This window comes from Melospiza melodia, chromosome 6 (genome assembly GCF_035770615.1).
Source record: "Melospiza melodia melodia isolate bMelMel2 chromosome 6, bMelMel2.pri, whole genome shotgun sequence".
Classification (NCBI taxonomy): domain Eukaryota; kingdom Metazoa; phylum Chordata; class Aves; order Passeriformes; family Passerellidae; genus Melospiza; species Melospiza melodia.
Window position 1 is genome coordinate 69,965,302 of NC_086199.1, and position 15,812 is coordinate 69,981,113.

Genomic DNA, 15,812 nt, shown 5'->3' on the forward strand with positions numbered 1-15,812 from the left:
AGAAAGACTTAAAACTAGCACAGGGATGGAAAGATGTTCATGGCATAGAGGGGGAACACATTGTACCTCCCAGACTCACTATGTGAATCTTCTATTTAAACATATCTGGGCTGATCTTGTTCCTGCCAACACTCCTACTTTTCACCATCCAAACCAAATTTCCCTGTTCATTAGAGAATGCTGCTTCCTCTAGACCCCTCATGGAGTTACACTCTTCCCCTCTGCTTTTGAAGACTTTTGTAAGGATTTTGTTAACTGCATTGAGGCACCACAAAGAAAGAAGCTCTTCCTGTTCACGTTGCTCTTTTAGCTCCTCTATTGTTTTGTAGTAGAGCAGAGGAATAAGACAGTACTTTATTCCACTCTTCTTTAGCATGCTACCTTTAATCTGTTGCTTTACCTCCTAGTTTACGCAATTCCACTTACAATTTCTCAATTTCCTGATCCATGGCAGGATCCAGAAACAAGTCTCCTTTATCTGGCAGAGCCCCTGGGGAAAAAAAAAACCCAATGAAAGTATCAGCAGAGTTAGGCTATTGATTCTTCAAGAAAATGTTCAAGCCATAGCAGCAAACTAAATCTGGCCTGCAAGACAGAAAACACTTTTTTCCTTATACCTGTTACAGAAATGGCTGCAATGTTGAGGATCATAGACAGATAAAGAATGATGATCCATTTGCTGTGTCTTTCACACATGCTATAGCTGAGCTCATACTAAACTGGAGGCAGTCTCAGTAGCCCCACTGCCTACAGCCCTGAGGATTGGCAGTACAAAATGAGAGTACTGACTGTCAGGGAGATGGCAATCTATCAACTTTGGGCCTTTGATCGTTGCTCAGTGTAGTCACCAATACCAGATGTAACACATGTGGTGTTAGTGCCACAGCCTGAAACATGCACTATACCACCCAAGGTTATTTATGTTTTTGTGCCACCTGCCTTTCTTGTGGTCCCCTGGTCTTGGGGACCAAAACACTCCACAGATTTAAGGCTTTTGCTTTCCTTGCAACTTGGGAAAGTCAGGCCTGACTGTTGCACATTGCCTACAGGAGTTAAATGTGGATGAACTGTGCTCTAGCATTGCTTGAGGGTGTGAGCGTGAAAGTCTGGGCCAGTGCTTGGGTACACTCTCAGTGTAAGATCAACATGCTCATGCTCCTTTTCACTTTAGAAACCCTACTCCAGATGAAGGACATGATATAGTTGAGGACTGGAACAGCTGATTGATAATCCTTGCTCTTCTCTGAAAACACTGGAACCTTAGCAGAGCCAGAAAGGAAGATGGGGCTCTTAGGAAAGCCCTCAGCCCTCCTTCCTAATTGTTTAACAAACTCCACCTTGTATAGGGGTCATGGGAGAGTGTGATCAGCCAGCACAGAAATTACAGAGAACAGCACAGAGATTGCCTACCAGAGCCTGGAGAGTACCACTGCACACCAGGGCAAAAATTTTATTTGATAATCTATACCAACAGTACAGTGAGGAATGCTCTCTCTAAGGTTTTTCAGGAGACTTGGGTGCTACACTCAATACCTTTGGGAAGGGGCTTTGAATTCCTTGTGGGAACACAAATATGTTTGCTGGCTCTGATACCTTGCTCTTGCAGGAGAGGCTGGAGAGCCACAGAGGCAGGCTGGCAGCAGTCATCAAAAATGTAGCAATGAGTGCCTGAAAACTAAAGTAAATTTAGACCAGAACCAATTCCCCCATTTATTTGGGTTCTGGTCTACTCCTCCTGTAAATGAACTGCAAATCAGTGTCAGGAGATCCAAGGAAGTGTCCCAGTCTGCTTCTTTTTATGTGCTCAATTGAAAGAATAAATGACTAAAGCTTATTTCTGTAGTTGCAGAGTGCACAGCGAAGTCTTTAGGGCACAGGATTTACTTATGAGAGTTGATAAATGGCAATTGAAGAATTCACAAATCAACATTGACAGGAGATACACTACAGATTCCAGTCTGCCTGGCACACTCAACAGCACTGTCCCAGCCTGAGCAAGCTGCTTTATCTCTGTTCCTTAAGAGGAGCTGCTGCCTTTGTGAGACCAAAACCTCCTCTACCTGAAACTGCTCTCGCTGAAGGGTTTTGGGGAGCTTGTGATCCCCTACAGACCAAGGTCTATTGAAATCACCCTTCAGGAGAGATTAAAAGACACCAAGAAAAGAATCCTCCTTTCCTTGCCAAAAACGCTAGCACCTGTCAGACTTGTGGTTGCTGCCCCTCCTCTGAGAGGCCTCAGCAGGAGTCTGGCAGAGGGCCAGAGGACAGGCCTACATTAATGGAAACAAAAACCCACTCACTTTGTAGATGGCACAATGGAGGCTGTGGGCAGGATTTTTTTTCTTTTCGTCTGTTTTCTTTATGCTTGACTAGAAGTGGATTTCATAGGGCAAAGGAAAAAAAGATTTTGCTTGCTGCCATCCAGGCATCACCTTCCTCCCAGTGAATACACTGCTTTCTAAGCCTGTTTTCAGAGGGGATTGCAGGGGTGTATTCATGCACCTTTGATATATAATCTGCCCTGCCCCAGAGGAACATGAGCAGTTTAAATGGTTTGCTGTAAGAAGGGGCTCAGCCAGGGAAGACACTTTTACTGTAGTATGGCACACACCTGTGCAAAAGAAGCAGCCCTCAGGCAAGGTACACCTTTTCATTGAGTTTTGTCTTTGCAATTAGGGACTGGCAGATACTCAGGCTCAGAAGAAGAGGAAGAGGACACTTACCCAGAGACAGACAGTCATCTACCCTTAATGGCCAGGTGATTTGTTGAATGAAGATGAGTGTTTGGGAACACCCCACACACAGCCCTTCCTTCCTGCTCCTGCCATTTAAATTTATCTCCTGGATACAGTCTTGTCAAACAGAAAAGCCATTTCTGTTCCTCTTTGTAGGAGGAGGAAGAGGACAAGCAAGGCATATGGTAGAAATATGAAACTGTGGGTGAATTATGGATGGATTACATACTGTCCTTGGCCAATGTAACACTGCTTCCCTGCTCCAAGCCAGGACAACATAGACACAAGCAGTGAGATACTGGTTGGTAATCCCTGTGGTTCCCACAGCAGTGTGGTACAGATTTTTGTAGCAGTTTATGTTTTATAATCAGATTTTCAGCAGGCCACAGATAGCTACTAGCAAGATCACACCGCCTTGAGGGAAGATGGGCAAGAGCTGGGAAAGACTGGGCTTTTAATGTTTTAGCCAAGGAGGCACCAGAGGTTTTCCATTAGGTGTGCCTTCTTTCCTTATAGATGAGAGCAGGCATTTAAAATCTGCACGAGCACAAAGGGCTAAAACATAGGATGGCACCTCAACTCAGTAAGCCTTGAGGAAGCTCCAAAGTTTCAGGGAGACAGTAAGGCACAATGTTATGTTTTTAAAGTTAATCCAGCAACAAAAATATTAAAAACTTCCCCTCACTCTCTTCCTGACAGTGTAAAATATGGGTTATAATTAGAAATGAAATTCCACAGAAATACAAAATGACTGAAAATCTAGAGCTATGTCATTTAGAGAAGTCTTACCTAGGGCTCGATTGATGCCCTGATCCTTTGCAAGAGCCATAAGGAATCCATAGAAGGTCATTCTCTGCACACCACTCAGCATTTCCTTCACAAGAGCAGAAGGTGGACAGCTAGGAAAAGAGAAACAGAGATCATCTTGTCTTCTAAATTATAATCTTTTTTTTCTAAGACCAGCTCAAAATCAAGAAATAAACCCTTTCACCTGGTCTAACACTGTAAGGTTGCCCTGACTCAGTTTAAAATGAAGAGCCACCAGATTGCTTATTGAGCACTGGATCTGCTCCCTATTTGCTAAGCAAGATCTTTGCCTGGGGGACATCCCTAGGAGCAGTCTTACCTGTCTTCATTCCAAGGACAGTGAGAAAAGCCTAGATTCATTCAGAGGCATACACATCCCAACTCAGCATGTTTTTCCCTCTGGGAAATACTTGCTTTCAGAAGTCAATAAACTTTCCAAGAAGTGTTAAGTTTGGAAAAGACTAAGACCACTAAGTCCAGTGGTTAATGGAGCACTGCTGTGTTCACCACTAAACCACGTTCCTAACTGCCACACTACACATTTTTGAACACTTTCAGCGATGCTGTTATCACACTATTATCAGTGATAGTCATCCAAGAGGCAAGAAAACCTCTCCAATGACAGCCTAAATATGTCAGAGAACACTATTCAGGTGAGGACTAAATTAGCATATCCCCTTCTTCTACACTCATCTTAGTGCCTGGTCCTGAGTTCTAAGCAGTATCTCCATGGTGATTCTTGCTCTTGACCAATACTCCTTGAAGGATTTCACACAAAATCAAACTGCCTCATAAAGAGGAAGTGTTGAACAGTCAGTGGTGTAGTGGTACCCCTGGGAGACGTGGGGGTGGGCTGGTGATCCCTCAGGCAGAAGTGGTTACCAAAGCCTGAGTATTGAACTACTACATGAAAGGCTAGGAATGGCTCCCCTCATAGTGCTGTGCAAAGCCTGACCTACCAGATGGACCCACAGTACTCTTCCCATCTGAAGTTCTCAGGACATACAGGAAATGTAGAGCTTTTGTTGCTTAAAAGAACAAAACCACCCATGAACTCCATGCTTAGATATCTATAGCACTGGACAGCAGTTCAGCAGTAATTCTGTGGATCAGAAATCTGGATTTGGAAACCTAAAGAAAAATCAGGTGGAACTTGTTATGAGTTATTGTCCTGAGTTATTTTGTGTTTCTAGACCATGACCTTCTAGGAAGGCGAAGTTTCTTGCAATTAGTGAGAATATGATCAAAGTATCTGTCAAAGCTTTACAGTAAAGTCTGGTGTTGCTCCATCCTCTGCTGAACTAAAGGCAGTCTTGTGCCTGGATCTGTAGCTGGAAACCAGCTCCAACACAGGCTCAGATATAGATGGACAGTGTGAACTCTCCTAGGTACTAAGGCTTCATACTCCATCCACCCATTGGGCTCTTTCAACTCCCAAGAATGCAACTGCACTTGTTTATCCCCTCTAGCAAACTCATGATGGATCTCTCCTCGATGAAAGTGTCAGTGCAGAAATGAGATGGAGAGCAGAGACCCAAATCCATCTATTACTTCAAGAATCAGTTCAAACCCTATGTTTCTTTGGTCTATGAAATAGTTTCTCTCATTTGGTTAAAACTGTTCAGCTATGATGTTTTCCTTCATAGCTCTTCAGTGAGAGCCATGTGGGAATATCAGCTTGTTCAAAGGCCTCTCTTTCTCCACAGTTCCAACCTTACAAAGGGTCTCCAGAGACAGAGACTTCAAATTTGTATTTTAGACTCCATTCATACCTGTATTTTGATCTGTCACACAAGGACTCCAGGCACTGGTAGAACAGAGATGCCTCTACCCCTTCAAGTGGGTTGCAGTCATTTGGGGGCTGGCGCTGCCGATGTTGCCCAGAGGATGATGTTGGCACAATCACAGTATTTGGATTCTTACCAGCCAGCAGATCTTGATAAATGGCAGCCACACTTTCCAGGAACTCTAAAAGAACAGAAAGCTGTTTAAAACTCAGCACTGTAACCAGCAAAGCATCCTCCTGACCTACCAGACTGTGGCTTAAACTGTTGTTCTGTGTAGTACATAGGACTAACTGGAAATAAACACAACTCTACAGCATCCTGCATGTTCAGAACAGATATTATGCATGCCCATGCAGCCATTTCCATAGAAGTTGCTATCTTTTTCTTCTTCTTAGGATGATTATGAGACGTCACTCACTCTGTTGAGAAGATTCATCTCAAGGGAACAAAGGCTAGCTAGCACACTAATAAAACAGTGAAGTGTGAAAGCTAATGTAAAACACAAAACTAGTTTGTGAAGTCTAAAATGTTTTCCTTCTCCACCTCTTGCCACTGATGTAGAACTCATGCAAGTTGGGCGCAAACTACATTGAACTGCAACAGGAGGAAAGGGAGCATGTTGGTTGGGGCTCCAGGCCATATATCAGCTTGCCTCCATGCTGCTCCAAAGTAAATATAACACAGGATCTAGAAGAAGGGCCAGGGCAGGTCAGGCTAGAGTTGGCAGAAAGCCTCTCCCCAGGCTCCTCATACTACCCACTGTTTACTGCAGGAATCTAATTTTAAACAAGTTTGTTTATGGATGTGGTCAGCAGTTTACAAATCTAGATTCCATTTGGAGAGGTTTGCATGTGTGTGGGTTGGTGGGAGAGTGCATGACAGGCTGCGTGTGTGCACTGTGCCTGGGTGAGCAGGACAGGGATCTCTGAGAGTGTGCACACAAGAATGAGCTTGTCAGGACTCCAGTGGCATTTAAGTTCCAAGTGAATGCAAGTGCAATGCTGCACATGAGGTGGGTGGAGAGGAAAGTCAGGAGTCAGCAGGCCCTGAGGCTGTGCTGAGGTTCTGCAGCTCAATGGAAATATTTGTTATATCAGAGAAAACTTTCCAAACACATTTTGTGTCCCTGACTAAAGGCATTACAAGCCTGGTTCTGCTCAAAATCACCATTTTGAACTGGTTGTTTACAATAAGGTCTCATGGATAAAATTGTGATATGTACAGCAGAGTTACAAGGGACGAATATACAGAGAAGTATTGAGAAAAAGAGATTTTTTGTATTAGGGATAGCAGCAGACTCCTAACTGCTAGAAAGATGGGAACTCACAGATTAGATCAGATCAGAAGGCCACGCAAGTTTACTCTCTGACCACAGATTACACTCACAACAGCTTCCAGCCAGTGTTTATGTGCATCCAAACCTGGCCCGTTTTGCCTGGTCGAGGACAATTGTGAGCCACGTCCATCAGAGGGAGCCATTTCAGTGTGAGTGCACAGAAATCCATGAGCTTTCTGTTGAAAAGTGCTGTGTGCCAGGAGATGAGAAAGTGGCACGCCAGCCAGTGCTTGGGAGCACATCTAATATCTATTCGCCCTCTTTTTGTCCTGAATGAGATTCTCGTTCCTCAATCACAATTTAGAGGGGCTAGGGCAACAGGACAATGTATTTTAAAGCAGTCTCCCCATAGAGGACAAGCACCTGAATGCTCATCCAAGTTTCTCCACCTTGTCTCCTGAAGTTTAAAAATACCTGGGGATTTTACAGATGTATATGTGTGGGTGAGCAGGAGGAAATACACACACACAAACCAGTATTATTTGATTTGCACTTTTCCTGCCAAGAATTTTAGAAGTATCCTATCTAGTTAAAACTCAGACTGAGGAAGTGGGATAGAATACAATAAATAACCAACAATGTGAAGACTATTCATATGGATTATCTGTTCCTTTTGCTTTCCAACTAGGGGGTCTAAATCAAACAAAAGAGGTGGTTCTTCACAGGGCAGGTGTCAAATCTGCGCAATTCTTTGCCAAAAGGTGTGGAGGTTACAATTTTATGTGATTTCAAGGGGAGGCTAGAGAAGTTCTTGGGAGTGGAGTCCACTGAGGGTCCCTAAACTCATGGGAATTATACCCAGTTCAGAAACCAGCTCATAGTTGAGCAAATATTAAGGGGGAGAATTATATCCATTTGTCCAGCTGCTTTTCCTTTAAAGGCTCCAGCTGGTGGGCTTTTCCTATGCTGTATCCAGCAGGATTGAATATTTTCCTTAAAGAAAGGGAAAAAAATGTTCCTAGTAAAAGCTAATTGTTAGCTGTTAACATAGTCTAGATAAAGCTGGAAATTCATGTCTCAAGGCCAAGACAAATAAATTCATCAGACATAGCAGTTGCGGGTGTGTCGGTATTCACAACAATTTGGCATCTCCTCATTAAGTCTCCTAATCTCTTGACATCTGTGATGTTTTTCATCAGTAGAGTCCATTAGCTATATATTTTCTTTGAAAAAACAATATCCTTTCAAGTTTCAAAAAAGTGCAAAGACTGGGAAGCTGTAAAGTTGTAATTCTACAAGTGGGAGAAGTCAACAGGTTCTCAGAATTTACCTGAGTAGTAGAACTGGATCTGGAAAGCAAAGAGGAAATCAGAAAAAGACATCAGGCAATCCATTGCATCATCCATCAGCACAATCCTATGATAAGATGAGAGAAACAGTTTAGCATTTACAAAAACACTAAAGTCTGTAACCAGGAACCCCAGACCTTGAGGAAGTGCAGCCAAGGAACTATGGACAACTGAGAATTGCTAGTGGCCCAGTATAAGAAGTTAGGAGAGAGAAATGGGAACACCCATTGCTGCATGGATGTGGATGCCCTAATATCAATTGAAGGCAGCTTAAGAACCTGAAGCAAGGAGAAGATCCTGAATGTCAGTCACACACTTCAGCTACAGTGTGAACAGAGCAGTGTGACACTCAAAGCCTGGTGGACATGATGGAACAGTGGTACAAAAACTGCAAGGCTGGTTCACATGGTTATACAGAATTGTAAAATATCCTGAGTTGGAAGGGATCAACAAGGATCATCAAAGTTCAGCTTCTGACTAAATGTGACTACAGACAGGACAGTTACACAAGTAGTAAACTGGTGTAAGCAGAATGAGATGCATGCTATTCCTCTGTATATGAGACTTCATCAAACTGGGACATATTTCAGATTCATTAAGGTCACAACAGTTGCAATACACCATCTATACTCAAACAAACTCTACTTGACTACAGAGGAAATAACATTGCACCAATATTCAGCTTCCTAACTGCACTTTGTGAACATCCTATCCTCCCTTCCTGATGAAAGAATCAGTCTCTTTTCATAATAGGTCTATTATTTGACTATCAAGTCAAATATCATGACAACTGAAGACTTGGGCCAGGGACAGTCCTCTCTGTCCCTGCTAAGTTGTTGGTGCATGTAGGGAGCTATATGCATCCCTATTTTGAAGCATATTCAATATGGAAAATACCAGCCATAGGCCATAAACATGAAATACAAGTAATAGCAAAGTCCAGCTCTTCCTTTCAGGGAAAAAACCTGTGGATTTCAGGGCAAAAATGAAAACAAAAACAATACTCTGGTCACTGCCACCACTACCTAAGGATAAAAAGGTCAGTTGCTGAAGTGGGGAAAATCAAACTCATCTAATCAATGACAGCTTAGACTGTAAAACAGAAGAAAATACTCCACTTTGATGGCAAAAAACCAGAGTATTAAGGCAATGCTAAAGAAAGGAAACTGATATTTCTTTTCAACTGCATCTAGGTCTACTGAACCTGTACAGTCAGCATCTGGCATACTGTGCCATATGGGTATTGCCAGTTCATTACAGCCAAAGTATGGGTCATCCAATAGGACCCTTCTGAACACAGGGCCAGATGCAATCTGCACACCAACTCCTGCAGCATTGCTGGAGAAACACTGTTCTGTCTCATGTAAAAGACTTCAGGGAGCTGTGTGGGAGGCTGACCTAGAAGAACATAGGATCTTGCAAGACTTCCCTGCCACTCAGACCAGTTCTGTTCACTGTGGCAAAATCAAACATGTAGAGCAGCTTGAATTAATTATCTCAAAGAAGAAAGACTGGGGCTAAGAGGGTCCCCAGGAGAAAAGCCAGTATTTAAAACAAAACCCTTTGAAGATGTCAAAGTGCTTCTGATTTATTTATTACATTCCAGAAGCCTCCTCTCCTCCTGTCTAAAGAAGCAGTAGCTTCAGTTCTTAATTCTCACTAATAAGCATGTTACTGAGATTGTCAGTGGCCACATCAAGGAAATGGCTTTGAAGCTGGCAGGCAGAGCATCTTCATCTCTCAGGCAAAACTGCTCAGCCACTGGCATTTCCAACCACTATTTAAGCACTGGAAATGCAATTGGCCACATCACTGATGAGCTGCACTCCCTCCTTTGAAATGATGGTTTGTCTCCCTGATACCCTCAAAGCACCGAAGCTTTCTTCTCAAAGATGCAGGAAAACAACAGTGGAGAGTGGTTTTACATATTTGTTATGCAGAGAGACAATATTACATCACCTTCCTAACAAGAAACTCATTTCACTTGTTAAATCTAAAACTCTGGTCAATGGCATTGCTCTGCAGCACCAACTTCCAGTCTCTTACTTAGAGGAGAGCATGAGAAAGTAGGCAGAAGTATGAGAATTTGCTGGACAGTTTTTGCTGTTAAAGACAGCAAGGAGCCTCTGAGGAAGCCTGTAGAGCACATATGTGACAGAGGAGCATCTAAATAGAAGCAGGTGCACTCTGGTGCTGGGTTACTGACTCCGCTTGGCCCAGGCTTTGCACGCCAGAAATGTTGAGAAGTCTTTAAATCCAATACAATCATTTATGAGGAGATTGACTGCAGCTGGCAATTCCACCACACAGCCAGCTGAGTAAGCACTCAAGGAAGTTGAGAGAGCATCATATGCAACATATCTGCACCTCTTCCTTGAAATATCTGGTAAGGAGAAAAACCTAGCTATGAACTGTAACATAGGCAGCAGGACCAAAATTGAGGACAAAATTTGAAAGTATGACCTGCAACTCAAAAGAGTTCCTCTGGTATCTCATATTTCAAGGGATTTTTTTTCTTGTCCAAATTAGAATTCAAATCCTGAGGCCAAAGATGTATTAAAAAAGTTAGTGGTTGGCACTCAGTGAATAACGAAAATCAAGGAGGAACTTTGGAAAGGACTGAAGAAAAATGCCTACACTTGAGGCATTCTGGTAGAGGGTACAGAGGTTTTTCAGGGGTCAAGTGGGTTTGGTTGGCAGGAAAACCTTACTATTGTGCCAATTGAGAAACTTTATGGTCTCCTGATTGTGGTTAAAATCTCAGAAATCCAGACTAGACAGGATGTTCCCAGGACAAACTCTAGACCAGGCAAGTTAAAAGGACTTTTACCATTTTCTGCTACCATTAAAGACACTATCTGTCTTAAAGCCAGGCTGGCTCAAATGAGTTTTCAGAGGCTTGGTTTATTTACTGACACATGGAGGCAAAAATAAGCAAAACATGCAAAACATAAAAAACAGTCTGCACTCTTAGGCAATCTTTTAATAATATGAGTACTGAACTGCAAGCCCCAGTTCCATTAGTATTGATCAGTGCAACACACCAAATAAAACAGCATAGGAGCTGTGAACTACTGGGCTGTCACTACTCAAATGTGGGCAGTGAGTTTCTTGTGTTTCCCTTACAATAGAAAAATCAATGCTCAGGTACAGATCTTAAAATCATGACAATAAACCAGAAAAAAAATTCCTTTACTTTCTGTCCTGCAATTTCAAGATTCAGAAAGCCAAAGGTGTCTCTGAAGATCAAAGGTACCTCTGTAAATTAAAGTCTTTAATCTGCTAATGGCTATAACCATTTGAAAAAAAAAATCCAAGAAATCTCAGATACACAGATATCCTAGTTCATATTTTGGGTATGGCTTCTGCACCAGGAACAGGAAAATGGAGCTCTCTGATGTCATGTGAACAAAACCTATATTGTTGTAGCCTCCATTCTAATGTTCTGACATATCCTGATCTTAGTCCTATTGTTTGCTATCACAGCATAGCAACAGCTCCTGCATGAGTGGGCTGCACTGTGCTGGGAGAGCACCTCAGTCACGCAGCACTCAGGCTACAGCTGTGACTGCCCTCTTCCAGCACTGTCAATGCAGGTCCTGCCTGTATCACTGAATGTTCTGGAGACTCCTGCTGCTACTGGATTTAATTCTTTTCAGAAGAAAATTAGCAACAATTGGGGTGTGCAGACTGAAGAAGGAACAATGTCTCCAGGTTTGCATGTGACATTGGTGTTTTGCAAAGACTAGGTCAACTGGTGCTGTAAGAAAGTCTGCAGAGCTCACCCTTCTAACAGGCAGAGACCATGGAGGACAATGGGAAGCGTAGACCAGAAAAAGGACAAGAGCAACAGTTTTAAGCAAAGTGAAAAATGGTTTAGAAATATGACAAGTTTTATTAAAGTTGTTCAATTAGATTAGCTTGTTACAGAGCTAGCAACGTGGAAGTAAATCTCTAGCCAGCCAAAAGCAGGAGTAAGGTCAGCCCCACCTGAGCCTGTGTGCCTCTGACAGAGATCTCATATCTCTCCAACACCTGCTCCCAAAGCCAGCTTGTCCGTCTCTACAACACATGCACAACAGTGCAGCAGGCCCCTGAATGGGGCCTCTAGTTTACAGCAGCCTTGTGGACTGAATTCCTTGACACAAACATCACAACATGTGTAGATATGCTGAAGTCTTCTTCATTGCATGCACCATCACAAATTCCTGCTCAGTTCAGCTGGAGCCCTATGAAATACACACCAGCATAGGGGACTGGTGCTTGTGTACCTCCATGAAAGGAAGCAGATATATCTCTGCAACAGGGCTAGTGTTCTTTCTTAGTCTGGCACTGGGTGACAAGCAACTGAACAGATGTGTGTACCTTATTACATTTTCCATATCAGATAGTTAATAATCAGCTGCCTGGGCTGGACTGGAATCAGCAAGCACTATCAGTAAAATACTCCATATCACATTATCCATGCCCTGAGCCAGCTATCTGCTTTTTGCCTTGTCTAGATTAAAATAAAATTTCAAACAGATTAGCTGCCATGTTCCTACCAAACATACTTTAAAACACTGGCAATCTTTCAGAGGTTAGTGTGTTTAAATGTTATCAACCATAGAAGCTGGGGCAAGGGGGAACACATTTGAGAATGGTAAACAGTATTTGAAATCAAATTTAAAAAACATGTCAGTTAAAAACATATTGGCTAACATTCTTTTATCTGCAACTTATCTGAACACAGAGCCAACAGCAGCATTCTGCATTGATATTTTAGCCTTTGTATATCTTAAATATATACTCTTTCACATTGTTAGAGAAACACCCTGTTCTTAAACTCAAAAGATGGTGTCTCTTTTCCCCAAAACCTTAAAAGCTGAAGGTCCCTGTCCCTACCTTTACCCACAGGTCTAGTTCCTAAGTCCATGCATGTAGGATTAATCTTGCCTTTAAAGAGAGAATGAGGACCCACCTTGCTGCTTTCTGAGTGAGTTCCATTGGGAAGTCAGGGCAGAGCAACTGCAGCAGGCAGTGGTATTCCTGTGCTGTCAGCAAATCTGCAAGAAAAGAGAGGTGAGAACATTGTAAGATTTTATAGACTGTTCCCTCCCCTTGCTTCCTCTCTAGGAAAAAAAGCCTCATATTCCCTTTACTCCCAATTCAAGTAGTCTGAATACTAAAGACAGTATAACTGTTCCCTAGACTTTCAGAGCTGGACTCTGAAATTGAAATTAAATGGAATTCCATTTCCAGGACCATCTGGAAGAGGCCTGATGAAGGGAAAATCCTATTATACAGGCTCCTGCAGAGAAACTGGTAACAGGTAGTGAGTGATTCAGTGTGAAAAAGGGGTAACCAAAACAGGGCAGTTTCAAGTGAGAACACAGTTTGGTTTGACTTGAATATAACCATGTGGAAAAAGGAATAATTTCAAAGTTGCTTAAATTTGCTGAAATTCACTGGCATGGTGACATTCCCCACAATACACTTGAAAATCATCCACAGAACATCTGGCAGCAGTAACAAAGGCAAACAAGGTTTTTGGGTTGTGTGTGGAGGGCTACAGAGTATAAACCACAGACGTTATTACTTTGGCATTCAGTAAGGCAGCTGGATGGTCTCTTTTGGAATAATGTGTACAAATCTGGTCACTGTATTATAGGAAGCACAGAACAAAGATCCAAAACACACAAGAAAACCAATGAAATGATTCATGTTTTAGAGAGCAGCTTTGTGAAAGCCTGGTCAAGAAGGAACTCTGTGGCTCAGGAGGAGGAGTCTAAAAGAGGTGACTCTTGGGGAAGCTTAGGGATCCCAAGGGAATGGAAACATCCTGATGTCAAAAAGCCCTACATGATTGTATGTTCACAGTCCAAAAGGCTGTGGACTGGAGCTAAGAAGAAGACTAACTGAACAGCAGCAATTTTGCACTACTTCTATATACAGAAGAATGCAAAGTATGGAAGAAAGAGCCAGAGGTGGAAGTAGAGCCAAGCAGTAGTCAGGGAGGGGATCTCAAGGGCACTGACAGCAGGACTGAGGTACAGAGCGTAAGTTCTTTTGCCACAAACACTTTAGTCCTCATTAGGCTCTTATAATTAGGCTCAAATAATTAACCTTGTTTTAGATGACAGTCACAACTTAGAATCACAGAATCAGCAAGGTCCAATCATTAACCAACACTGTCAAGTCCACCATTGAACCACAACCTAAGCATCACATCTCCATGTTTTTTGAACATTTCCAAGGATGGTGATTCCATCACTACCCTGGGAGGGACGAGGGTAGGGGGAAGCATTCCAATGCCTGACCACACTTTCAGGGAACAAATTTTTCCTAATATCCAATCTAAACTTTCCTTGGTGCAACTGGAGACCATTTTCTCTAACCTTATAACTTGGAAGGAGAGACTGACCCCTATCTCTCTACAACCTCTTCTCAGGTGAATGTGGAGAGCAGTAAGGTTTCCCCTGAGCCTCCTTTTCTCCAGGCTAAACAACACCAGCTCCCTCAGCTATTTGTCCTAGAATTTGTGCTCCAGACCCTTCACCAGCCCCACTGCCTTTCTCTGGACACACGCCAGCACCTCAATGTCTTTCTTGCAGTGAGGGACCCAAAACTGGACGCGGGGTTCAAGCTGTGGCCTCACCAGTGCTGAGTGCAGAGGGACAATCACTGCACTGGTCCTGCTGGCCACACTACTGCTGATACAGACCAGGATGCCCTTGGCCTTCTTGGCCACCTGGGCTGCCATTCAGAAAGACCTCAACAGGTGGAAGAGATGGGAAGAGAGGAACCAACTGAAATTTAACAAAGGCAAATGCAGGGTCCTGCACCTGGGAAAGAACAACCCCATGCACCAGCACAGGCTGAGGGCTGACCTGCTGAAAAGCAACTCTGTGGAGAAGGACCTGGGGGTCCTGATGGACAACAAGCTGTCCCTGAGCCAGCAGTGCCCCTGTGGCCAAGAAGGCCAATGCTAGCCTGGGGTGTACTAGGAAGAGCACTGCCAGCAGGTCCAGGGCGGTGATCCTGCCCCTCTGCTCAGCCCTGGTGAGGCCACACGGGAAGCGCTGTGTCCAGCTCCGAGATCCTCAAGACAAGAGAGACGTGGAGCTCCTGGAGCAGGTCCAGTGAAGGGTTATGAAGGTTATGAAGGGTCTGCAGAATCTCTCTTACAAGCACAGGCTGAGTGTCTTGGGCCTGCTCACCTTGAGAAGAGACAAATGAGAGGGGACCTCATCAATATCTGTCAGTATCTGAAGGGAGAGTGTCAAGAGGATGGAGCCAGGCTCTTTTTGATGGTGCCAAGCAGTAGGACAAGAAGCAACAGGCAGAAACAGATGCACAGGAATTTCCACATGGATATGTGGAAGAATTTCTTTACTGGGGGAGTGACCATGCACTAGGTTGCCCAACAAGGTTGTGGAGTCTCTCTCACTGGAGATACTCAAGAACCATCTGGATGCAATCCTGTGTCATGTGCTCTATGATGAACTTGCTTGAGCAGGAAGGTTGGACCAAATGACCCACTGTGGTCAGCGACCATTCTGTGATTCCGTGATTTTCCACAGGCCCAGCACAGGAAGCAGGTTACATGAAAACAGAAAACATGGGGCAAATAAAAGCTCTTGTTGAAACAGACCCTTTCTCATAAGTGAACAGGGTAGTATGGACCTCTTACTCTTCAAGGAATTGTAAATCTAGCTTTGAATAATGCTGGACAATAAATTTTTGATCTTTGCTAAAAAGTCTAGATGTTGGTCTGAAGCAATCACACCAATTGGAAACTTTATGCAATAGTCTATTTCTATTTTTGTTTGCTTAAAATTCCTATTTATGTATCCTTACACCTCTTGCTTGTTATTAT

General features: G+C 43.3%; 1 protein-coding gene across 1 annotated transcript in view; it reads right to left on the minus strand.

The window, feature by feature from the left end:
- CSTPP1 (centriolar satellite-associated tubulin polyglutamylase complex regulator 1) overlaps positions 1 to 15,812 on the minus strand; it is a 79,246-nt gene that overhangs the window by 1,555 nt on the left and 61,879 nt on the right. The window contains exons 4-8 of the mRNA XM_063158950.1: positions 12,915 to 12,999; positions 7,936 to 8,021; positions 5,315 to 5,510; positions 3,525 to 3,634; positions 427 to 490 (exon numbers count right to left, since the gene is read on the minus strand). Coding sequence (XP_063015020.1) covers positions 427 to 490; positions 3,525 to 3,634; positions 5,315 to 5,510; positions 7,936 to 8,021; positions 12,915 to 12,999 — 541 coding nt within the window. The remainder of the gene's footprint in view (positions 1 to 426; positions 491 to 3,524; positions 3,635 to 5,314; positions 5,511 to 7,935; positions 8,022 to 12,914; positions 13,000 to 15,812) is intronic.